Source organism: Orycteropus afer, unplaced genomic scaffold (genome assembly GCF_000298275.1).
Source record: "Orycteropus afer afer isolate SDZICR_OR568_19922 unplaced genomic scaffold, OryAfe1.0 scaffold00272, whole genome shotgun sequence".
Classification (NCBI taxonomy): Eukaryota; Metazoa; Chordata; class Mammalia; order Tubulidentata; family Orycteropodidae; genus Orycteropus; species Orycteropus afer.
The window spans coordinates 1,676,813-1,702,355 of NW_006921859.1; the positions used below are offsets into that span (position 1 = coordinate 1,676,813).

Sequence of the window (25,543 nt, forward strand, 5' to 3'; positions counted from 1 at the left end):
TTATTGTTTTAGGTTTCATATTCAGGTTTTTGACCTGACTCATAGCGACGCCTCCTTGGGTTTCCAAGGCAGTGTCACTACAGAAGTAGATTGCCCCATCTTCCTTCCGAGAAGTGGCTGGTGGATTTGAACCGCCAGCCTTCTGGTTAGCAGTCAAGTGCCTTAGCCACTATGCTACCAGAGCTCCCAAAGGTTAGTTTTTGTATATAGTGAGAGATATAGATACTGCTTCTTTCTTTCTTTTTTTTTTTTTTTGCAAATTGATGTCCTGTTTTGCTAGTGTTACTTGTTGAAGAGAATATCTATTCCTCTTTTAATGGGTAATGGGTCTTTGTGAAAGATCAGCTGCTCATAAGTGGATGGATTCACTTCTGAGTTCTGAATTCTGTTCCAGTGGTTGGTCTATGTGTCTGTCATTGTATCAATATCAGGCTGTTTTCACTATCAGGCTGTGTAGTAGGCTCTGAAGTCAAGGAGTATGAGGCCTTCTACTTTATTCTTCCTTAGTAGTACTTTGTTTCTCAGGGGTCTCTTTCCTTTCTATATAAAGTTGGGGATAAGTTTTTCTATCTTTTTAAAGAATGATGATGGAATCTAGATCAGGATTGCATTAAACCAGTAGATCTCTTTGGATAGTATTGACATTTTCACAATGTTAATAAGTCTTCCTATCCATGAACATGAGAAAATAATACCTTTTACAATGTCCTTGTTATTTGTTAGGTGCTATCAAGTTGGCTCTGATTTATAGCAACTCTATATACAACAAAATGCTGCCTGGTCTTACACCATCTGTACAACCCTTGCTGTGTTTGAGCCCATCCTTGCAGCCACTGTGTCAATCCATCTTATTGAAGTCCTTCCCCTTTTTCACTGACCCTCCACTTTACCAAGCATTATATCCTTCACCAGGGAATGATCCCTTCTGACAACATGAGCGAAGTAGGTAAGATGAAGTCTGGTCATTCTCACTTCCAGGAAGCATTCCAGCTGTACTTCCTTCAGGACAGATTTGTTGGTTCTTCTGGCAGACCATGGTATTTTCAGCATTCTTTGCCAACACAACAATTCAAAGGCATGAACTCTTTTTCAGTCTTCCTTACTATGGTTGGGGAATCTACTTCTGTTGTGATATTGCCTCGGAAACCCAAGGAGGGGTCACTAGGAGTTGGGTCAAGGGCACATAACAACAACAACAACCTTACTCATTGTCCAGCTTTCACATGCATATGAGGCGATTGAAAAGACCATGGCTTGGGTTAGGTGCATCTTAGTCTTCAAAGAGACACCTTTGCTCTTTAACACTTTAAAGAGGTCCTGCAGCAGATTTGCCCAGTGCAATATGATGTCTGATTTCATGACTGCTGGTTCCGTGGCTGTTGATCATGGACCTAAGTAAAATAAAATCCCTAACAACTTCAATCTTTTCTCTATTTATTTTTCTCTATTTTATGATGTTTCTTCTTGGTCCAGTTTGAGGATTTTCATTTTCTTTATGTTAAGGTGTAATCCATACTGAAACTGTAGTCTTTGACCTTGGTCAGTAAAGGCTTCAAGTCATCTTCACTTTCAGCAAGCAAGGTTGCATCATCCGCATATCACAGGTCATTAATGAGTCTTCCTCCAATCCTGATGCTGTGTTCTTCATATAATCCAGCTTCTCAGATTATTTGCTCAGCAGATTGGGTAAGTATAGTGAAAGGATACAATCCTGATGCACACCCTTCCTGATTTTAAACTGTGCAGTGTCCTCTTGTTCTGTTTGAACAACAGCCTCCTGGTCTAAATACAGGTTCTTCATGAGCACAATTAAGTGTTATCATAGTGTTATCCATAATTTATTATGTTCCACACAGTTGAATATGTTTGTATAGTCAATAAAACACAGGTAAACATCTTTCTGGTTGGTATGTTTTGCTTTCAGCCACGATCCATCTGACATCAGCAATGATATCCCTCATTCCATATCCTCTGTTGATTCCAGCTTGAATTTCTGTAAGTTCCCTGTCAATATACTACTGCAATCATTTTTGAATAATCTTCAGCAAAATTTTATACGTGTGTGGTATTAATGATATTGTTCAATAATTTCCACATTCTGTTGGATCACCTTTCTTTGGAATGGGCACAAATATGGATCTCTTCCAGTCACTTGGCCAGGTAGCTGTCTTCCAAGTTTCTTAGCATAAACCGAGTAAGCATCTCCAGTGCTGCATCTATTTGTTGAAACATTTCAATGGAGCCTTCTTTTTCACTAATTCCTTCAAAGCATCTTGGACTTCCTCCTTCAATACCATTGGTTCTTGATCATATGCTACCTCCTGAAATGGCTGAACATTGACCAATTCTTTTTGGTACAATGACTCTGTATTCCTTCCATCTTCTTTTGATCCTTTCTGCATCATTCAATATTTTATCCATTCCATCAATATTACAATTCAAAGCTTGAAATTTTTCTTCAGTTCTTTCAGCTTGAGAAATACCAACTATGTTCTTCCCTTCTGGTTTTCTAATTCAGGTCTTTTCACATTTCATTATAATATCTGATTTTGTCTTCTTGGGTTGCCTTTTGAAATCTTCTCTTTAAGCTCTTGCATTTCAGTTCCTCCATTTCCTTTACCTACTCTACATTCAACAGCAAGTTTCAGAGTGGATGACTTTTCATTTTTCCCAAGTTGCTTCCAGGATTCTTTCTTGCCTTTGGTTTTGGAAAGTTTAGTTATGATATGTGTCAGTGATTTTATTTTGGAATCTATCTTATTTGGGGTTCATTAAGCTTTTTGAATGCATCTCTTGTCATCTTTCTTAATATTAAAGAAGTTTTTTTTTTCCAGCAAATCTTTAGCAATTTTCTTGGTGCTTTATTTTTGTCTCTTCCTGTTCTGGAATTTCAGTCACATGCAGATTATTCCTCTTGATGATATCCTACATAATTGTCAGACTTTCTTCATTGTTTTCCTATTATTCCTCTAAGAGATCAGTATTAAGAGCTATGTCTTCGATTTTGCTCATTTTGTCTTCCATTGATTTAATTCCGCTCATGAATTTCTGTTTGCTGTATTTGTCCAATTTCTAATTTTCCATTTATTTTGTCAGTTTGGTCTTGTATTGTTTTCCTGAATTGTTTGAGAATTTTGTGTGTTTTCCTTTATTTTGACTATGATTTCCTTTACATTATCTTTATTTCCCTTGATCTCTTTCTTAATCTGCTGAAGGGACCTAAGTATAATTCTTTTGAATTCCTTATCAGGAAATTCCAACAGCATTTCTTCCTCTGGAAGATTTTCTGGCCCTGTATTTTGGTTATGAGCCATCTCATCTTGTTTGTGTGTGTGTGTGTGTGTGTGTGTGTGATTTGAAATTGTCTATTGACTGCTTACCAGAAGGCTGGCAGTTCAAACTCACCAACCACTCCTCAGAAGGAAGGTTGGGCAATTTACTTCCATAGTGATACTGCCTTGGAAACCCAAGGAGGGGTCACTATGAGTCGGGTCCGACTTGACGGCAAATAACAACAAACAACAACATTGTCTCCAAGACATTGTGGTGTTATTGCATTGATTTGTCAATAGTCTGTTGATTTGCATCACCCTAACTTTTTGTTTTAATACATCCAGGAAACAGGGCAGGTGTACTACTCTGATCACTAGTTTTGCAGCATTGGGCTGCTCACTACCTGTCTCCAAGTATATTTGGTAGTGGTTGGGGGTGTAGGCATGAATCATTAATCGCTGGTCATGTGGAGCAGCCAAGTCCTATCTAGGCAGGTGTTGGCTGCCATCTGTTATTAATCTAGTGGTCCTGAAGCAAGTAGTGGCAGTTACCTAATGAGTAGGGTAGCAGGTGTGGCAGATATGATTGGGTATAGTCACTCGTTATTGACTCATGGGGCAAAAGGGGGTGGATAAAACAAGGGAGGGGGGAAAGCAAAGGGATAGAACAAGGAACAACTAAGAAGAAAGAAAAAAGGAAAAGGAACCAGATAAAAAAAAAGAAAAAAATGCATAGTAGTGGTGCAAACACTGGACGCAAACACGGCTGCAGTGGAAACATGGCACATATTTCATGGGTGTGCACGCCACCTACTGTGGATGGGGTGGGGGTGGCCACTGCTGGCTGGGGAGGTGGTAGAGTGTGCAGAGTGATTACTCCACAGGATCAAAGAAAAAAACGGTGGTACAAAGGAAAAAACAAAAGAGATAGTGGCAGGGAAGAGCTAAGTACAAAAAGAAAAAAGTAATTTAGAAAAGCAGTAGAGCACTGGCAATAAGGGTGGGTTTAACTGGTTGTCTAGTGGGTGGGAGTGAGGCCATGCCTCTTGTCACTGGGAGGTTGTGCAGGATCAGGTGAGATCATACTTCTCTTGTCACTAATCACCCATGTGGGTATTGGTGAAGTCCTGGGTGACTGCAGCTGGTTGTCTGGTTCCTACCCTGATTGGAATGCCACTTGCAATAATTAAAAATGGCTATGATCTTCCAGGTCCATTGGCAATTCACTGCTTTGTATGCCTTCTTGTTCACAGTGTTCATTCAGTTAGTTTCTCTAATTGATATTTGATCTACTTCTTTGTTCTTTCTTTGAAGCTCTGTGTTCCATGATTGTCATCCATATCCATTTCACTTGGTTTCTCCAGTCTTTGTTGCAGGAATCTGGATAGTACATCTGCCTAGTCTGCCCTCTTAGCCAACATCCACCTCTGAAGTTCTTAATAGAATTCAAGAAGTCCCTAACTTAGTTGGGGAAAATTATACCTTAATTCTCAGAAATCTGCTGTTGAAACTTACTGTTTCCATCAATTAAGAACATAAACAACAAAGTACAATAGTATTAGCAATACTCATGAATTTATCACAGATAAGATCACAGATATTTTCATAGAACATTATAATTGCTGCAGCCATTTTTAAATGGCATTTATGCTTCATGCTAAAGTATTTATTAGGCTCACTGCTAGATTTTGTTGATAATGTATTAATAATGAAGCATATATATTACTGTATGGCAAATTTTCAGTATATTTTGCTAACTATATTTTAATATATTTGTTTTCCTTTGTAATATTATATATTTTGTTTTATACATTTAAAAATATTTGAGAAGGGCCCATAGGCTTCACCAGACTGCCAAAGGGATTTGTGGTACAAGAAAGGTTAAGAATTCCTGGTCTAAAAAGGTCCATGAGTGACTTGTTTAGCTTGTCTATCCTCTGAAATGAACACAGGATTTGGGTGACACAGTGTTTAAAGAGCTTGGCTGCTAACCATTGGACAACAGTTGGAACCCGCTAGGTGCTCTGTGGGAGAAAGATGAGGCAGTCTGCTTCCATAAAGATTACAGCCTTGGAAACCTATGGGGACAGTTCTACTCTGTCCTGTAGGGTCACTGTGAGTCAGAATTGACTCGACAGTGGTGAGTTTGGTTTTATATCCTTAACCACGTTATTGTGGAGATAGTATTCCTAGCTTTCATTAGAACTCCAAAAGCCTAAGAATTAGACATGTAGCTTTTAACTGGGAGGCATTTTTGTCTCCTAGAAGACATTCGACAATGTCTGGACACATTTTTGGTATTGCAGTGAGGGGGAGGGTGGTACAGACATCTGGTGAGTAGAAACCAGGGATACTACATACCATACTAAAATGCACAGGACAGCCCCCACAATGTCAGTAGTGCTGAGAAACCCTGGACTAGATTATCCCACATTAAGGGAAATTTCTGACTGTTAAAACTTCAGGAAAACAACAACAGTGCACAACTTCATGAGAGGCACCTGTGATAATTCTGTCCTCCTGTGCTTAGCACACATCTGAAATATACCTGATGTCGTCTTGGCACTGAGGTTATAGAGCAGTAGGACTCTGCAGAAGCTCTGAGGTTGGGTTCCAGGGTACTAGGATTCTTGACCTAGTAGACTTATGTACAAGGTGCACCTATTACACCAATCTATCCTGGGTACCTACTGTGTTCCTGGTGATGTGCTGGGTGCTGAGGATAAGAGTGAACATGACAGAACAGGGTCTTTGTCCTCATGGAATCTACACCTATCAAGGAATACAGACACTAAACACTGCCATAACATGTTCCTGGTGATTGATGGAGGTGTGGGGTCCTGGAAGAGCACACAGAAGGGTGTGCTTGTGTCTTTGTTAGGATGAGGAGAGTACAGCTTAGTGTAGATGTCAGTGAAGTTTCCTGGGGGCAGGAAAATTTAGGCTTCGACCTGAAAGATAAATAGCAGTTGGCCAGGCCTGGAGATGGGATAAAGAGGTTTCAACAGAGGGAGTAGCATGTTTCAACACTTGAAGTGAACCAAGGGCACAGAGGATTAAAGGAACCAAGTGATGTCTAGATTGGCTGAAGTGTTGTTTAAGGAATTGAATCCTGAGAGGGGAATAGAAGCTGGCTCATGGAGGTCTTATTGTTCTTATTGTTGTTAGGTGTCATCGAGTCATCTCCGACTCAGTGACCCTATGCACAGCAGAATGAAACACTGCCCGGTCCTGTGCTCTTGTGGACTTATTTTAATTGTCTTCAACTTCGACTTGAACATGCATATGAGCAGTTGATGGTCTGTTCTGCACTCAGCTCCTGGCCTTCTTTTGGCTGAAGATACTGAGCTTTTTCATCACCTCTTGCCACAGATGTAGTCAATCTGATTCCTCTGTATTCCATCTGGTGAAGTCCATTGTATAGCCATTGCTTTTGTTGTTGAAAAAAGGTATTTGCAATGAAGAAGTCATTGGTCTTGCAAAATTCTATCATGCGATCTCTAGCATAATTTCTATCACCAAGGCCGTATTTTCCAACTGCCAGTAACTCTTCTTTGTTTCCTACTTTTGCGTTCCAGTCACCAGTGATAATCAGCACATCTTGATTGCATATTTGGTCAATTTCAGACTGCAGAAGTTGGTAGAAGTCTTCAATTTCCTCATCTTTGGCTTTGGTAGTTGGTGCACAGATTTGAATAATAGTAGTATTAACTGGTCTTCCTTGTAGGTGTATGGATATTATCCTATCACTGACAGCATTATACTTTAGGACAGATCTTGAAACAGTCTTTGGGATGATGAATGCCACAGCATTCCTCTTCAATTTGTCATTCCTGACATAGTAGATCATATGGTCGTCTGATTTAAAATGGCCAAAACCAGTCCATTTCAGCTCATTAATGCCTAGAATATCAATCTTTATGTGTTCCATTTCATTGTTGACAACTTGCAATTTTCCTAGATTCGTATTTCACATATTCCATGTTCCAGTTATTAATAGATGTTTGCATCTGTTTCTATTCATTTTGGGTTGTGCTACATCAGCCAGTGGAGGTCCTGAAAGCTTTACTCTATCCGTATTGTTAAGGTCTTCTCTCCTCTGAGGAGTCAGCTCTTCCCCAGTCAAATTTTGAGTGCCTTTGGACCTGACGGGCTTATCTTCTAGCACTATATCGGACAATGTTTCAGGGCTATTCAGAAAGTTTTACAGTAATATATCAGACAATGTTTCACCGCTATTCATCAGGTTTTCACTGGTCAGTTGTTTGAGAAGTAGATAGTCTCTTCCTTCTTCTGAGTCTGTCTTAGCCCAGATGCTCTGCTGAAACTTGCCTACCATGTGTAAGCCTGCCGGCATTTTGCAATACCTGTGGTGTAGCCTCCAGTCTCACAGCAACACACAAGCCACCACAGGATGACAAACTGACAGATTCATCTCCCTTATCGAGAATGGTTAGGGTTAGGGGTAACATATTTAGGATTTTGCACTTTATCCAGAGGATCCAGAGGAACCATTGAAGGATTTTCAGCAAGTGTGGCAGGTTAGCTTTGTTTGTTTGTTTTTTGAAAAGCAAAGTAGGAAGAAAGAGTCCTAGAGTTTGGTGAAGCTAGATGGATGGCTATTATAGTGAGAGAGAAACAATGCCTAGAAAATCATGGGAAGCTCCTCAGAGGAGGTGCTATGTGAACTGAATCTGAAACAGTGAATAAGATTTGCTAGGTAGAGAGGGCAGCACTCTGAGTGGTGCAAATGGTTAAGCGCTCAACCACTAGCAGAAATGTTGGCAATTCAAATCCATTTAGAGATGTCTCAGCAGACAGCCTGGAATTCTGCTTCCAAAAGGTCATAGCTTTGAAAACCCTATGGAGCAGTTCTACTCTGTACACCTGGGGTTGCCTTGAGTCAGGATGAACTTGATGGAAACTTAGAACATCAACTTGTAGAAAAGGCAGGGAAAGAGCATTCCAGGCATAGCACCATGCATTGCATAAGCCTAAAGGGCCCTGGGGTGTTTTAGAGGATGAGCTGCTTAGTGTGGCTGAAGCTTGATGTGCAGGGGAGAGGAGCTAAGATGAGGCTTGGTGCCAGCCTCCCCATGATGAGGGCCTCTGGTCTGCCCATAAAGGCTGATTGCTGAGGGCCACAGGTTCCGTATGTCTCTTGCTCTTCCCATTCGCCCAGACAAGATGCCCTGCTAGAAGTCAGGCCCAGAGATGGCTGGGTTCTGCTCTACACATGAGTGTACAGTTTGTCCTGTGCATCAGGTGAGACATCATCAATGGCATGGTGAATTATCCAGCACCTGCAACTCTCCTCTGTGTTTCCTCTTAGAATGGTTTCATTAATTGCATAGCTTTGGCAAATCCCTATCTCCAGCCCAGGCTACACTCCCAAATACCAGTCTACAGCCCTAATTGCCTTCTGGCCATCTCTGTCTGCATGTCCCACTGGCATCTCCCACTAAATTTGTCCCAGATTGACCTTATCAGTCAACAAATATTTGCAGAATTGAATTGAATGTTCCTGCCAAACTTCTCAAAAGAGCTATCTCCTCAAAATTATCATTATTTGTAGACAACATGGTTGTGTACCTAAAACACCCACAGGAATCAACTGAGAAATCTTTAGAATTAATAAGAGTTCAGAAACTTGGTTGGATGCACAATGAATATATAAAGATCAATAGGTTTTCTGTATATCAGTAATAACCAGTTAGAAAAAAATAACGGGAAAAAAATACCGTTCACTAGAGCAACAAAAAGTGCATAAATTGCTGAGGAATGACCTTAACAAGATGTGACTGGGACCTGTATAAAGAAAAGTAGAAATCTTCACTGAAGGATTACCTGGGATTTATTGATCACTTACAGTGTGCCAGCACTGTACGGAGTACTTAGCAGACATTATCACATTAATCTGCACAACCATCCCAGAAGGGGATGTTCATTTTAAAGATGTTGAAACTAAGGTTTAAAGAGCTTAAACAAATTGCTGGCTGAACTGAAATTTGAACCCAAGTCTTTTTGTTTTCATAATCCAAGCTTTTGTAACCTTCCCATTAAACCACCTCCAAAAAAAAAAAAACCAACCAGAAATAGACAGATAAATAATGTTGGTGGGTGTTATTCTGAATGGTATAAAAAGACAACTTCATTTCATTCATCTATTATTCAAAAAATATACACTAACTATCCACTATGAGCAAGTACTAGGCTAGGTGCTAGAGATAAAAGTATGAATAAAATTCTAAGAACCCACTGGTGGAGACAACGACATAAACACATAGTGATATTACCATTGGCAAGGGCAATGATATTCATAGTGGATGGGAGCAAGCAAAGGAAGAAAGACTTGACATTGTCTGTAGGGTTCAGAGAAGGCTGCCTGGAGGGAGTAAAATGAACAGTCCAAGCACAGAAAGCTGAGTGAGCATGTGGATCTGTTAGTTCATTCATTCATTCAACCAACAGCTATTCCGTGAGCATTTACTGTGTTCCAGGAACAGGTCTTGGAGCTGGAGACAAAGCAAAGAAAAAAAATAATACTTATTCTCATGGACTGCTAACCTTAAGTTTGGTGATTCAAACCCACCTACTGTCTCCAGGGAGAGAAAGGCCTGATGAAGTTCTTCCATAAAGATTACAGCCAAGAAAACCCTACGGAGCAGTCCTACTCTGTAGCATATGGGATCTCCATGAGTCAGAATTTATTCGGCAGCAGTGGGTTTTGTTTTCTTTTCGATTCTCCTGGAGTTTGCATTCTAATAAGGGGAGACAGAAAATAAACAGGGAAATATATATCAAAGGATGCTAAATGCTATGGAGAAAAATAAAGCAAGAACCAGAGCACCTGCTTTGGGAGGAGGGATATCTCAGTTTTAATATTTAGAGTGGTCAGGAAAGAGGAGGTGATATTTGGCTTGACACTTGAACAAAGTGAGAGAATGGCCACACCAGTATTGGAGAAGAACTTTCTGGGCCAGGGGATACGAAAATGCAAGGGCCCAGAGGTGATAGGCTTGTGGATCAGCAAAGAGACCACATAGCTGGGTCTCAAGGATGAGGGGACCAGAAAGAGGAGAAGTGGTGAATGAGCAGATGTCTCTGTTCATGCAGGGCCTTCGAGGCCGTGGTGAAGACGTTGGTTTTATACTGAGTGAGCTAAGAAGCTGACCAGTTTTTAGTAAGGAGAAGTCTTTATAAACGTAACTAAAGGAAAAATGTTATCAAGAAAAAGACAGAAAAATGATTACCTATAAAATCGAACATTTTAATCTACCTGAAATACCTAAACAAAATGAAAAAGCATACAACCGGGTAGAAAATAGTATTTGCAACAAACATGACAAAAGATTGAAATCCTGATTTTGTTAAAAGCTAGTACAAATTGAGGGAGCTCTGGTGGCATAGTGTCTAAGGCATTTTGACTGCTAACTAGAAGGCTGGCGATTCAAACCCACCAGCCACTCCTCGGAAGGAAGGTTGGGCAATCTACTTCTGTAGTGATACCGCCTCAGAAACCCAAGGAGGAGTCGCTATGAGTTGGATCCAACTCAATGGCAGTGTGTGGTGTTACTACAAATTGATTAAAAGAGTAGTAAGAACTAATTGAAGATATAAGTACATAAAATTTAGAAGCATCGGTATGCCAAACAGTAAATAAAAATAAGCCAAAACAACTGTAAAAAGTATATGTAGCACATATGATGTATAGAGGATTAATATCCACAACGCATAAAAATGTATAAGAAAAAATAAACATCAGAGATGTAATTAATACCAATGAATTCGCTAGGGGTCATAATCGACTTGACGGAAGTGAGTTTTTTTTTTTTTTTGGTTGAATCGTACATGGAAAAATTGTTAAAAACTGGAAAGTGTTATATTGTATATATATTTTACCACAATAAAAAAATAAACACCACAATGAAAAATGAGCCAAAGATTTCATCAGATAATAACAAGAGGGGAAATTAAAATTACTAGGAAGAGTTAAAAATCAATGATGAATCTGAGTCCAAAAGAAATGCTAACTAAAACAAAATAGCATTGTTTGTTTGCACCTATCAAGTAAGCAAAAACTTCTTAATAAGGTAATACATAATGTTGGCAAAGATGTCTGAGATCAACATTCTTAGACATGGCTGTTGTGTATGTATTTGTTGCATTTGCTATCCAGTGCCAAAGCTTCAGAAACGCTTGTACCATTTGACCCAGTAACCTGCGCTCTTGGAAATCTGTCCTAGGGAAATTATCCAAAAACAAATGAATGAACAAAAATCTGAAGAGTCTACTTCTCAGGGATTGTTCCTGAGACTAACATGGGTCTTGGCTGGAGGCTGAAGACATGGGTGAGAGTAGGCAGGTTACTAAGAAATCAACACAAGGTATCTGTCATGATGAAAGCCAGTAGCAGTGTTTCTGTCTATAGGCAGCATGGTAGACACTAGAAGTGAAAAACAGGTAGCCTTTTTCTTGGCAAAAATTCGGCCTTTCATAGGCACGAAAGGATACTTAGCCCTTTTGGCACGGGCTTTTGTTCCATAAGCGTTTCAGTCTGGAGTGGTTGCTCTAGGTTATAACTTGCTCAATTCACTAACATACATTTGATTTCAGCGAAACTTCCAAACGAGTCAGGCTTCTAGCCCTCTCTAACCATCCCTGACAGCGCCTGCCACAGAGGTTGGCCAGCCTAATATGGTCAGTACACCCCCAGGAACCAAAGCTGGATGCAGTTATCGCATAAGTGAACATTCGTTCTGGGACTCTGGCCATGGAAAAGCATTTTTCACTGCACTTCTCACCAGAGCTCACTCAGAGTCCAGGTCTTATTTATAACAGAGAAAAATCCAGAAACAATTTAAAAGTCTAATAATAGGAGACTGGTTGAGTAAATTCTAGCATAACCATATAGTGGAATGCTATGTAGCCATTAAACTGCTGTTTATGAACAGATTCAGTATCTTGGGGGAAAAGCTTATGTTATGATGTTTACTGAATTGTTGCAGAAGAAAACTGGGGAATGACCTGAATGTCCATCCACAGGGGAGTGGTTGAATCAATTGTGATATACCCATGCCATAGAATGTGGTACATTTGTATAAAAAATAAGTTTGAGATGTATCTACTGACCTGGAAGGTGTCCTTGATGTATTGTTAAGTGAGAAAACAAGTTCCAGAGAAATGATCCTCTTTTTATTTTATTTATTCTTTATTTTAAGAGTTTGTTTTACATTCAACATTATGTGTACATTTAGTTTCACTCCCCATTTACCATGTCCAACCCTAACTCAGTCTCCTCACCTCCCTGCCCAGTAACCCTCCCCCTGTGCCCCTCATAGTTATGCCATCCTGTTTATCCTGCATTTCCTCAGTGTGAATGTTGCCCGTCTGGTGCCCCGTGGTCTATTGCTCTAAGGGATGTATTACCATAGAGACTAACTGATTAACTGGGTTAAGTAGTCTGCATGCACATCTTGTTAACTATTGAGCTGAGAGCCAGCCCGGGGGAGTGAGTTTTATTCCAGGCGCAGAATGTATTCCAGGGCCATAGTATTGGGAGTCTCACCAGCCTCATCTGACCAGTAATTCTGGTCATTACTGAGTTTTTGGATTTTGTTCCACGTTTTTCCTCTCACTGTATCCAGGATCTCCAGTTTGCCTGTTTCCTGAGTGGTTGGCATTGGCTGCCAGGCACCATCTAGTTCTTCTGGTCTCAAGGGCCGTCATGTCCTAGGGCTGATTGCTTCCAAATGCCCTTGCCTTTTTGCATTCTTCTTCGCTTCTGATGCTAGGAGACCATTAGCTGTGTCTTACATGGCCACTTGAAAGCTTTTAAGACCCCAATCACTACTCACCAATGTAGGATGTGGAACAAGGTTTTTATGTATTTTACTGTGCCAGTTGAGTCTGGTGTCCCCCCAGTACTATGGTCCTGAGACGGTAAATCTATTGGATCTCTCTCCCATAGTGTCTGGGTGTCTGTGAGGGATTACTCTGTGTCTGTCTTCTATTGTTTCTGTAAGGATGGTCTTCTTTTTAAAAGCAAAATAATAAAATATGTCCATAGAGGAAGAGGTGGGGAAGGACACATACTTGGCTGTTAACTCTGGTAACTTCGGAGTAGGTGGAAGAGAGGGAGACTGGAGATAAATTTTTCTTTGTACATCTTTGTGTTGCATACATGCATACCTATGCCTATCACAAGTGCACTTTGCTACCTGTAATTTAAAATTGAAGAATTTACTGACAAAACAGTGCAGAAAATTACATATACAGTATTATCTCAAGAGTGCAAAATATGCCTAGAAAAATGTAGACAAAATATTAACAGGAGTTACCTCTGTGGGGGTGAGATTATAATCAACTTCTTTGGTATTCTTGCCTATGCTTTCCAAATTTTCAACAATGAGCAAGAAGTATAAGTTAATGTTTAAAGTACAATGGCCTCCACTGTCTCACGACCAATCTTTACCTATTAAAGCTTGCCTTCTGCCCACCTCATCACCCTCCCTCCTGCCTTTGCTGAAATCCATTCAGTAAGCATTTACTGTGTTCTAGGCAATAGGGGTGCAACAGGGAACAGAATGAAGCTCCCACTTTCATTGTTCTTACTCCCAGAGGGACCCATTTAGACATCAACCAAGAAATCTCATCCAAGACCCTCCCTCTTCTTAGCTTCTCTGATGTTCAGTACATTGAGTCACCTTCTCCTGTATGGAACTGCCCTCTGCTCTCTTCTTCCTATCCTGCCTTCCCTCCAGTCCCTACTCTGTCACCTATATGCTGTGCTATCTTGTCCCCTTCCATATAAAGTGTTCCCAGGGGCTCTATTCTCAGTTCCCTTCACTTCTTTCTCTACAGCATGAGATGCCATTCACACTCAGTCTGAATCAGAACTTCCCACTCTGGGCAGGTTTGAGCTGAGGAAGCAGACTGAGATGCTGAGGATGGGGGTGAATGTTGGTATCTGGTAGCTGAGGACATGAATGAGGGGGCCCTTAAGATGTGGTCCCTGTCGTGGTTGGGTACTCCTTTATCTGCACTTCAGAATGCACTCCTTTAGCACAGTACTTGCCACATGGACCAATTCATTTATGTCTAGTTTGTGATTTGAGTCCAGTGGGCTAGCACAAGGTCTAACCTAGAGGCAGGGCTGAGTGAACAAATGAATGAATGAATGAATGACATGATTCAAAGAGGTCACCAGGCAGGTAGGTGTTAGGGGCATGAGCTGAGTAGATGTGCCTATGCCAGTGAGAGAAGCAAGTTCAAGGACGTGTATCAGGGTCAACTTTGAAAGTTATAGAGAGAGAAGCTTAATGTCATTATTACTGAATATTTTTCCATTGCTATGAATCACAATCAACTCGATGGCAATGAGTTTGGTTTTTTGGTTTTCGTCTTACAAGTGCTAACTAAACAACATCATCAGATAACACCTATGAAAAGAGTGTGGAGGTGGTATATGGTTTGACAGGTAGACCATGGAACAGGGTACCTGTATTCCAAGAATAGCTTTAATACACATCGTTATTTTTGTTGTTAGCTGCTGTGGAGTCAGCCCTCAACTTATGAAGACCCCATGTGTTACAGAGTAAAACTGCTCCACAGGGTTTTCTTGGCTGTAATCTTTACGAGAGCAGGTCGTATGTTTTCTTTTTTGAACTATCACTCAAGACCTTGTCTTATTTTTCAAGTATAATGATTTTTTGATTAGCAGCTAAGGCATTTGACTGCTAACCAGAAGGCTGGTGATTCAAACCCACCAGCCACTCCTCAGAAGGAAGACAGGACAATCTACTTCCATAGTGATACTGCCTGGGAAACTCAAGGAGTGAGTGGTTGCTATGAGTCGCAACGGACTCGATGGCGGTGAGTTTTAGGGTTTTTTTTTTTTTTTTTTACTGATTAGCAGTAGCTGTTCTTTCTATATTAAAGATGCTACGTCCTTACCCAACAGTTTTGCATGTCTTTTGATTTTGTTTATTTATTTTTTTTAATGTACACATACTTTTGGGAGCTCTGGTAGCATAGTGGCTAAGACACTTGCCTGCTAACCAGACGGCTGGTGGTTCAAACCCACCAGCCGCTCCTCGGAAGGAAGGTTGGGCAATCCTACTTCCGTAGTGATACTGCCTTGGAAACCCAAGGAGGGGTCGCTATGAGTCGGGGCCGACTCGACGGCACATAACAACAACAACAACAAAACACATACTTTTACACAAAACTATTAATCTTGTACTATTTTCTACAGCTTTTATGTTGGGAAATCTCAGTCAACTATATTTTCCTCTAATTATTTTATCATTTGATTTTTTTATTTTGAAATATTTAACTCTTTACTCTGTCTGGAATCTATTTTAGTATGTGGTGTGAGACAAGGAGATAACTTAATTCTTCTCCCAAACAATTAATTGATTGATTGGGCAACGATCTATTTCTTTTCCCATTGACTTATGTCATCTCTGATATATTTCGGTTTTTATGTGCATTAAAGGGAGTCTGGGTGGATCTGACTCTACAGAAGTTTGAGGGTTTGAACCCACCAGCAGCTCCTCAGAAAAAAGGCCCGATGACCTGCTTTCATAAAGATTACAGCCAAGAAAACCCTGTGGAGCAGTTTTACTCTGTAACACATGGGGTCTTCATAAGTTGAGGGCTGACTCCACAGAAGCTAACAACAAAAATACCGATGTGTATTAAAGCTATTCTTGGAATACAGGTACCCTGTTCCACGGTCTACCTGTCCATCCATATACCACCCCCACACTCTTTTCATAGGTATTGTTTGATGATATTGTTTGGCACTTGTAAGATGAAAACCAAAAAACCAAACTCATTGCCATCGAGTTGATTCTGATTCATAGTGACACCTGTTGGGCTTCCGAGGCTATAAATCTTTATGGAGATAGATCGCTCCATCTTCCTTTCTCGGAGTGGCTGGTGGTGGGTTTGAACTGCTGACCTTCTAGTTAGCAGCCAAATGCCTTATCCACTAAATTTATTACTTTTTCAAAAGGCACTGGTTGTAATTTTCTATTCTTCCAGGTTGAATTTAGTTATCCTTTTTACCAAATTTAAAACAGAGGCCATTGAGCTCTTGATCAGGGAAAAAGTGATCCTTTCAATAGTTAAAATTTCCATTCAAGATTATACTATATTTCTGCAATTATTGAAATTTTTGTCCCTCTGTAAATACTGTCTTTATATAATGCCTTCACGTTTCTTATTATGTTTATTTCTATATATTCTTTGTATCTTGTAGTTATAAACAAGGCCTTTTTCTTTATATTTTTATCTGTTGCTGGTGTGTAGGAATGTTATTGAGTTTTGTATTTTTATTTTGCATCTGGCTACTTTACTGAAATTTCTTATTAGTTCTAATAGCTTTATAATCGATCCTCCCGGGTTCTCTAAGTTTATTAACATATCATCTGCAAACCATGTTTTTGCTTCCTTTTTTGTCGGTTCTTTTTCTTGTGTTGCGTGGTTTAGCTTCTCCAATGAAGTATTAAATTCCCGTGGTGGTAATGCCATCTCTGTCTTGTTCATGATCACAATCAGGTGTTTCACTCTAAGTATAATGTTGGCTATTGGGATGCTTTATCAAGGTAAAGAAAGTTACATGTCTAATTTTATTAAATGCCCTTTTAGCATTTATTCAGAAGACCTTAACTTTTTTTCCTTTTAATGGAATACTTTGTGTTGAGAGATTTCTTAATATTATTAGAGATTAACTGTCCTTTGTGAGTTAAATGGGCTTTTAAAAAAATTAGTGTTGGAATCAATTTATGAGCATAGTGGTTAAGAAAGTGTGTATGAACTTAGACTGCTTATGTTTGAATCCCTCCTCTGAATAACTCTGAGTGACTTTGACCCAATTCCTTAATTTCTCTTTGCCTTAGTTCTTCATCTGTAATATGGAGATTATATTAATAGTTTATAACTGTTGTGAGGATTAAACAAATCAATACATGTAATGCTCTTAAAAGAGTGTCTGACCAAACACTGGATAAATATAAAGGACGTATTGAATTATTGAGAACCTACTACTATGTGTTTTGTATTGAGTTCAGGGCATGGATTCAAAGATGGGCAAGCTCACAGGTGATCTATGTTCTTATGATAGAGTTTGCAGCCTGATGGGAAGACAGATAATCATGAATTACATAGAAGCATGGAAATTTGCTTCGATGATAAGCACTGCCAATGAGGGGTTATGGTGACAGGAGGACATATAATATGGGATTTGACCTAGCCAAGGAAAGATCTTTGGTTGAGATGATGAAAGATGAGTATGTCAAAAAGGGAGGAGAGAGTGTTCTGGGCAGAAAGACCAGCATATACAAAGGTCCTGTGGCTATGAGATAAGAGAGTATGGCAGGTAAAAAGGACTGAGAAGGGCACGTTTGGCTGGAGATCTAGTGGCCATGAGGCTGAGAGGTGACCAAAGGCCAGACCATGTAGAGACCCTCATAGAACTTAAATAGTTTTTCCTTATTGAAGAGCAGTGAAAAGCCACTGAAGGGTTGGGACAGATGGATGTGAATGAGATGACCTCATCAGAGATTTCTGTTTTGAAATAAATCTCCCCCTGGCTGCAGTGTGAAGAATGGATTGGCTAAGACTATGGTGAGTGTGATTGACCAGTTAGGAGGCTATGGTGGTATCCAGGGATGAGATTGGTAGAGCATGGGGAATGGAGATAGAAACAAGGGTGGTAGATTGGCCAGGGGTTGTAAGGGAGAAGACAGTGTCAAGGACAGCTTCTAGGTGGGCCTTATTTATTTATTTTCTATTCTTTCTTTCTTTCTTTTTTTTTTTTTAAATTGTGCTTTAGGTGCAAGTTTACAGAGCAGAGTTTGTTTTACATTCAACGTTATGTGTATGTTTAGTTTCACTCCCATTTACCATCCCCAGCCCTAACCCAGTCTCCTCCACTCCCTGCCCAATAATCCACCACCCCCCCACGCCCCTCATAGTTATGCACTCCTGTGTATTCTGCATTTCCTCCGTGCAAATGTTGCCCCTCTGGTGCCCCGTGGTCGATTGCTTCAAGGGATGCATTTCCATAGAGTATGTGGGTGTGTCACCCTGGGTTGAGTGGTCTGCATGTACATCTTGTTTACTATTGGGCTGAGAACCAACCCCTGGGAGTGAGTTTTATTCCAGGCCCAGAATGTATCCCAGGGCCATAGTATTGGGGGTCTCACCAGACTCCACTTGACCAGTAATTCTGGTCATTATTGAGTTTTTGGATTTTGTTCCATGTTTTTCCTCCCACTCTATCCAGGATCTCCAGATTTGTTCCTTTCCTGAGTGGTTGGTGTTGGTAGCTGGGCACCATCTTGTTCTTCTGGCCTAGAGGGCCATCGTGTCCTAGGGCTGATTGCTTCCAAATGCCCTTGTTTTTTTGCACTCATCTTTGCTTCTGATGATAAGAGACCATTAGCTGCATTTTAGATGGCTGCTTGAAAGCTTTTAAGACCCCAATCACTACTCACCAACGTAGAATGAGGAATAAGACTTTCATGTATTTTGTTGTATGTTATGTGCCGTCTAGTCGCACCCGACTCATAGTGACTCCTCCTTGGGTTTCTGAGGCAGTATCACTACGGAAGTAGATTGCCCCATCTTCCTTCTGAGGAGTGGCTGGTGGATTTGAACCACCAGCCTTCTGGTTAGCAGTCAAGTGCCTTAGGCACTATGCTACCAAAATTCCCATTTGTATGTTGTTGTTGTTATGTGCTGTCAAGTCAGCCCCAACTCATAGCGACCCCTCCTTGGGTTTCCGAGGCGGTATCACTATGAAAGTAGATTGCTCAACCTTTCTTCCGAGGAGGAGTGACTGGTGGGTTTGAACAGCTAGCCTTCTGGTTAGCAGTCAAGTGCCTTAGGCACTATGCTACCAGAGGCAGGCCTTATTTAGATGAGATGAAGGTACCATTCCATTCACTGAGAGAGGAGCCAAGTAAGAGGACAGAGTGGTTAGGGGAATATCACAAGCCTGAGATCCAATGGAAACACAGGTCTGGCCCTAATAGGGGAGGTCTAGTCTGGAATATAAAGTTGAGAGTCATCAGGGCACAAATGCAGAGGTTATCTAGCCTAGAGAGAGGGGAGGAGAAGCCCAACACAGCCTGAAAAAGACCAAGAAAGAGCAGCCAGAGAGGCTGGAGGAAAGAGGAATGTGGAGGTATGGGAGAAAGCTTAGGACTTTGCTTCTCAATACACATTGAGCCACGACCAGCAGGAAGCTGGTGAATCACTGAGAAGTGAGTTAGAAATGCAGACTGTCCTGCCCCAACCAGATACTGTCAATCAGAATCTGCATTTTTGCCAGACCCCAGGTGATGTGCACACAGAGTGGAGTTGGATGTTCTGGCCTGGGAGGAGGAGAGTGTGAGCAGCAATCTAAGAGGCAGCTGAGAGGCAGCTGGGAGGAGGAGAGTGTGAGCAGCAGTCTAAGAGGCAGTTGAGGACTGCAAAATATTCAGCAGACCTGTCATTGACCTTAGCATACCTGTTTGGGTGGAGTGATAGAGCCAGGAGGCAAAATAGGGGAGTTGGGCAGTGATGAGAACAAAGGAAATGGAGACAAAAAGTAGAGACAGATTGTGTTTTCTAGAAATTTGGTGTTATTGGGGGTGAGAGATAAGGCTGTAGATGGCGGGAAATGAGGAATGAGTTGGGAATTTTTTTTCTTAATAATAGAATATTGAGCACATCTTAGTCAATGGTGAGAGGAGAGATGGAACATCTATAAGAAAGAAACAGGTTAGGACAAGGTGCTTGAAGAGTAGGAAAAGAGTGGGATCCAAAGGCCATACATTAGTTTCCTGTGGCTGCCATAACAAAATACCACTAACTGGGTGGCTGATAACAACAGAAATTTATTGTCTCTCACAGTTCTGGAGGATGGAAATTCAAAATCAAGGTGACAGCGGGGCCATGTTCTCTCTGGACACCATAGGGAAGATCCTTCCTTGCCTCTTCCTGCTTCTTCTGGCGATTCCTGGCAATCCTTGGCTTGTAAAGGCATCTATTCCAATCCCTCTCTATTCCTCTTAGTGTCTCTTCTCTTTTTTATAAGGACGCTGGTCATATTGGATTAGGGCCTGCCCTTTTCCAGAAAGGAGCCCTGGTGGCACAGTTGTTAAGCACTTGGCTGCTAATTGAAAGGTCAGCAGTTCGAACCCACCAGATACTCCATGGGAGAAAGACATGGCATTCTGCTTCTGTCAAGAATTACAGCCTTGGAAACCCTATGGGGAAGTTCTACTCTGTCTTACAGGGTCTATAGGATTGCTATAAGTCAGAATTGACTTGGTGACAATGGATTTGTTTTGGGGTTTTCTACTACTCTAAGGAAGGTTGGGCAATCTACTTCTGTAGAGATGTTGTTGTTGTTATTTGCCGTCGAGTCGGCCCTGACTCATAGCGACCCTTCCTTGGGTTTCCGAGGCAGTATCACTACGGAAGTAGGATTGCCCAACCTTCCTTCCGAGGAGTGGCTAGTGGATACTGCCTCGGAAACCCAAGGAGGGGTCGCTATGAGTCGGAACAACTTTATGGCAGTGAGTTTTTTTTTTTTTGATTATGACCTCTTATTGACGTAACTAGGAGCTCTGGTAGCATAGTGCCTAAGGCACTTGACTGCTAACCAGAAGGCTGGCGGTTCAAACCCACCAGCCACTCCTCGGAAGGAAGGTTGGGCAATCCTACTTCCGTAGTGATACTGCCTCGAAAACCCAAGGAGGGGTCGCTATGAGTCGGCCGACTTGATGGCAAATAACAACAACAACAACAACATTGACGTAACTAATAACACTTTCAAAGACCTATTTCCGAATAAGGTCACATCCATTGGCATGGGGATTTAGGGCTTTAACATAACCTTTTTGGGACACAGTTTACCCCTTGGTCCCATAACAAGGCATGTGAAGGATTAAGTTTAGAAAGAGGAGGAGGGGTCTTTTAGGAGGGAATGAGAACAGTGTGATGCAAACTGGAAAGGTTTGGAATTGGGAAGTCAAGAGAATCCCCATAAGAGGAGCTTTATTCTCTGTGGCAAATGGGAGGAGAGGACATTAGCTGAGAGTAAGGCCTGGAGAGTCAAGAGGCTACAGACAATGGAGAAAGGTTGAAACGGTCATTCTGGCATTTAATGTGGTAAAGGTAAACCATTTAATTTGATTTTCAAATTCTCTGAGCCTTAGTTTCCTACTTCACAGAGTTCTTTTAGACTTGAATAAAACGTATGCCCATTTTATCACCTGGGCAGTGCCTGGCACACAGCAAGCTCACAGTCAGTGTTAGCCACCCATCTTCCCTTCTGTGTGCCACGCATAGGGCTGGCCCATCAGAAGCACTTAGAAAAGTGGTTAATGATTTTCTAACACATTTCTCTCTGAAAGCTTTTGGGAATTCTGGCTGCACTGAACCACTCCCTTTCTCTCTTGCAGGCCAGAACTGCACGTTCCAGCTGCAGGGTCCCAATGGGACAGTTGAGAGCCCAGGGTTCCCGTACGGATACCCCAATTATGCCAACTGCACGTGGACCATCACTGCAGAGGACCAGCACAGGATCCAGCTCGTGTTCCAGTCCTTTGCCCTGGAAGAGGACTTTGATGTCCTGTCTGTGTTTGATGGCCCACCACAGCCAGAGAACCTGCGAACCAGGTACCACCCTGCCTGTCCTCCCCATAACAAATAGCTGAGCTCTGAGCCCAGCTTTCATATAGAAAGGACTTGCTCAGGTGAAAGGTTTATGATCATCAACAAAGACATTTTATTTTTATGAGGCCCCCCTTTAACTCCTCTGATTTCTTAAAAACTTCCAATTCCTTTTTCCTGCTTAGAAGTATCTCACAGGTAGAATTGAATAGGACATTTGGGAAGACTAGATGGAAAATGTGAAAGGATTATAGGAAAATTCATGTCTTTTTTTATTGAAACTGGTTTTGCATGCATATGTGTGTATATTTATTATATTTGTCTGTATTTAACATGAGGGAATGTTTATTTTCTCCTCTTGGACCCAGAAGATATGTGGGTGATACCTGATAATGATGGGCAGTGGATATGTCTGTGTCTTGCATTTGAAAACCATCCATATTTTGTTGAAATTTGCCTTAGATTTCTATGGCCTTGGCTGTGGTTATAGAATTGGGAGCTTTGAAGAAATTCTCATCCTCTCAAAACCCTACCTAGGGTGATGGAAGAGAAAATCACTGGGGGAGGAGAGACTGCTTTCCTGTACCCCTGAGCTGCCCCCAGGTGGTGGAGTTCATGTGTGAGGAGGGTAGGTAACTGCCCCACTGCAGAAGAGGCAGACTTTTGGGGGGCAGTGGTAAGGCCTCACAGTCATAGCTCTCCAGGTTGTGCTGACCAGGCCTGCTGTACCCATCAAAAGCCTTTTCCCTGTCCTGCCAGCCAGGCTTCAGGCTCCTTGGAACTGAGTGGGTTAATGGCTTACCAGCCAAGCCCTGGGGAGCCCGAAATGCTAATTGCTTCTAATAACGTGGCACACTAATGAGTGGTTCCCTGCCAAGTGCTTAACCTCAAGGCTTTGTTTAAGACTGTTTGAGCCCTTGGCTTCCCAGTTCCTGGAGCGGGGTCACAAACAACATTTACAGGATAGCCTTCTGTCCTCTTCTCTCTCCTCCAAACCCTCTCAGGGAGTGCGGAGGTGAGGCTGGGAGGCCTGCAGGGGCATCTGGTACCTCACTGTCTTAAGAGCTCCTCCTGGGTAGGACTGGGCTTTCCCATTTTCCTTGACATTCAGCAGGGTTTAGCACACAGTAGGTGTTCAGTAAAACTTTGATGAATGGACTAAAGTCCTCTTCATTCATTAATTCCACCAGTATTTCATTAGCTCCTATTATGTTCCAGACACTGGCCTAGGTTCTGGGAATAAATGGACCAATAAAGCCACTGACTCTCATAGACATTACCTGCAAGTGGGGGAGACTGACATGGGACTATATAGCATGCTTAATGTGTCAGGTACTATGCAGAACAAATAGGCAGGTTAAGAGAGTAATGGCAAGGGTCCTAATTTTTATAGGGTGGTCAGGGGAAGCCTTTCTAAGGAGGAGATACTTGAGCAGAGGCCTGAATCACGAAAGGAGGGAGCCATGTGGGTACCTGGGGAAAGCTTTCTAGACCAAGGTACAGCAAATATAAAGGCCTTTGTATCTTGGCATCATGTGGACTGGTCCTGCCATGCATAGTCCACTTTGTCTGAACCAGCTTTATTGAAGGAGAAGACCTGTAACTTTGGTACCATCACTCAAGGCTATCCTACACCCTGAGATGTCATTTTTATGATCTGTTGGAGTGAATGGACTCAGACATGTCAGCAGTCATTAAGATGACACAGGACCAGGCTGCATTTCATTCTGTATACATAAGGTCACCATGGGTTGGAGCTGACTTGACAGCAACCAACAACAACAATAAAAGTTTGATTTCATCTCACAAGTAGACAGGGGTATGTTGGAGGCTATCAGCTAGAGCAGAGCCAGTGGGCATGAGTGGTGGAAGATGAGGTTTGATAGTTGGCAGGGAGTGGTGGGTCATGAAGGGGCTTATAGACCATGTAAGGACTTTGGCTTTTGCCCTGAGTGAAATAGGGCTTTTATTTTATTATTATTATTAACAGGTTGTTTTACATTCAACGTTACATGTACATTTAGTTTTACTCCCCATTTACCATGCCCAACCCTAACCCAGTCTCCTCTCCCTGTTCAGTAACCCTGCCCCTGTGCTCCTCATATTTATGCAATCCTGTTTGACCTGCATTTCCTCAGTGTGAATGTTGCCCCTCTGCTGCCCCATGGTCTATTGCTCTAAGGGATGTATGTGTAGAGTATGTGGGTGCGTAATCCTGGGTTGAGTGGTCTGCATGTACATCTTGTTAACTATTGAGCTGAGAGCCAGCCCCTGGGGGTGAATTTTATTCCAGGTGCAGAATGTATTCCAGGGCCATAGTATTGGAGGTCTCATCAACTCCATCTGACCAATAATTCTGGTCATTATTGTGTTTTTGGATTTTGTTCCATGTTTTTCCTCCCACTCTATCCAGGATCTCCAGATTTGATTCTTTCCTGAGTGGTTGGCATTGGTAGCCAGGCACCATCTAGTTCTGGTCTTGAGGGCCATCATGTCCTAGGGCTGATTGCTTCCAAATGCCCTTGATTTTTGCACTCTTCTTCGCTTCCGATGGTAGGAGACCATTAGCTGCATCTTAAATGGCTGCTTGAAAGCTTTTAAGACCCACTCACTACTCACCAATGTAGGATGAGGAAAAAGACTTTTATGTATTTTGTTGTGCCAATTGAGTCTGGTGTCCCCTAGGACTATGGTCCCGAGATGGTAGATCTGTTGGATCTCTCTCCCATATTGTCTGGGTGTCTGTGAGGGATTACTCTGTGTCTGTCTTCTGTCTTCTATTGTTTCTGTAAAGATTGCAGATGTTTTATATTACTGGTGTCTGTGCAAGATTAGACTCAGCTAAATCTATCCTTGGTCTAGATTATACTCCTGTTCACTGAACCCCAACTGATCATCTCAGGTGTTTATGTGTTTATCTGTAGCCTGTTGTTTGGTGTTAATGATAATGCAGTATTGTGGACACATTGGTTGGTATTAGCATCTGTTGTCTGTCTCTTATGTTCACAATTTGGTGCCCTCCCATTTCCTAATGTGATCATGGTGGTCACAGAAATAGGGCTTTTTGCACTTGGAGAGCTCTGAACAGAGGAGGAACATGCTCTCACTTACCATTGGCTGCTATGGGGAGAATGCAGTGAAAAGGGGGAGAATGGAAGCTGCTCAGTTGGAGCCTGTTGTAATGTAGTCCAGAGGAAAGATGAAGAGAGTGGAGGCTTGGGCTCTGATGGAAGTCAGAGAGATGGTGGGAAATGGTCAGCTCTGGGCTGTATTCCATACCCAGCCTTGACAGGATATGCTGTTGGTTGGATGTGAGATATAGGAGAAAAAGGGACCAGGATGTTTTAGGGTCTCTGACTTGAATAAGCGGTAGAAAGAAGTAGCTGTTTCTTGAGAAAGAGATGACTGCAGGAGGAGCATATATTGGGAGAGGTAAGGGTTGGAAGTTAAGGCTTCAGTTTGGCCATATAAAATATGAGGTACCTACGCACAGAAGCTCTGGTAGCATAGTGCCTAAGGCACTTGACTGCTAACCAGAAGGCTGGTGGTTCAAACCCACCAGCCACTCCTCGGAAGGAAGGTTGGGCAATCTA

The 25,543-nt window shown here is 41.8% G+C and overlaps 1 protein-coding gene across 1 annotated transcript in view; it reads left to right on the forward strand.

The window, feature by feature from the left end:
* The window catches only part of CSMD2 (CUB and Sushi multiple domains 2), a 972,087-nt gene that overhangs the window by 87,954 nt on the left and 858,590 nt on the right, over nt 1-25,543 (forward strand). Inside the window, exon 2 of the mRNA XM_007950414.1 lies at nt 21,740-21,956. Coding sequence (XP_007948605.1) covers nt 21,740-21,956 — 217 coding nt within the window. The remainder of the gene's footprint in view (nt 1-21,739; nt 21,957-25,543) is intronic.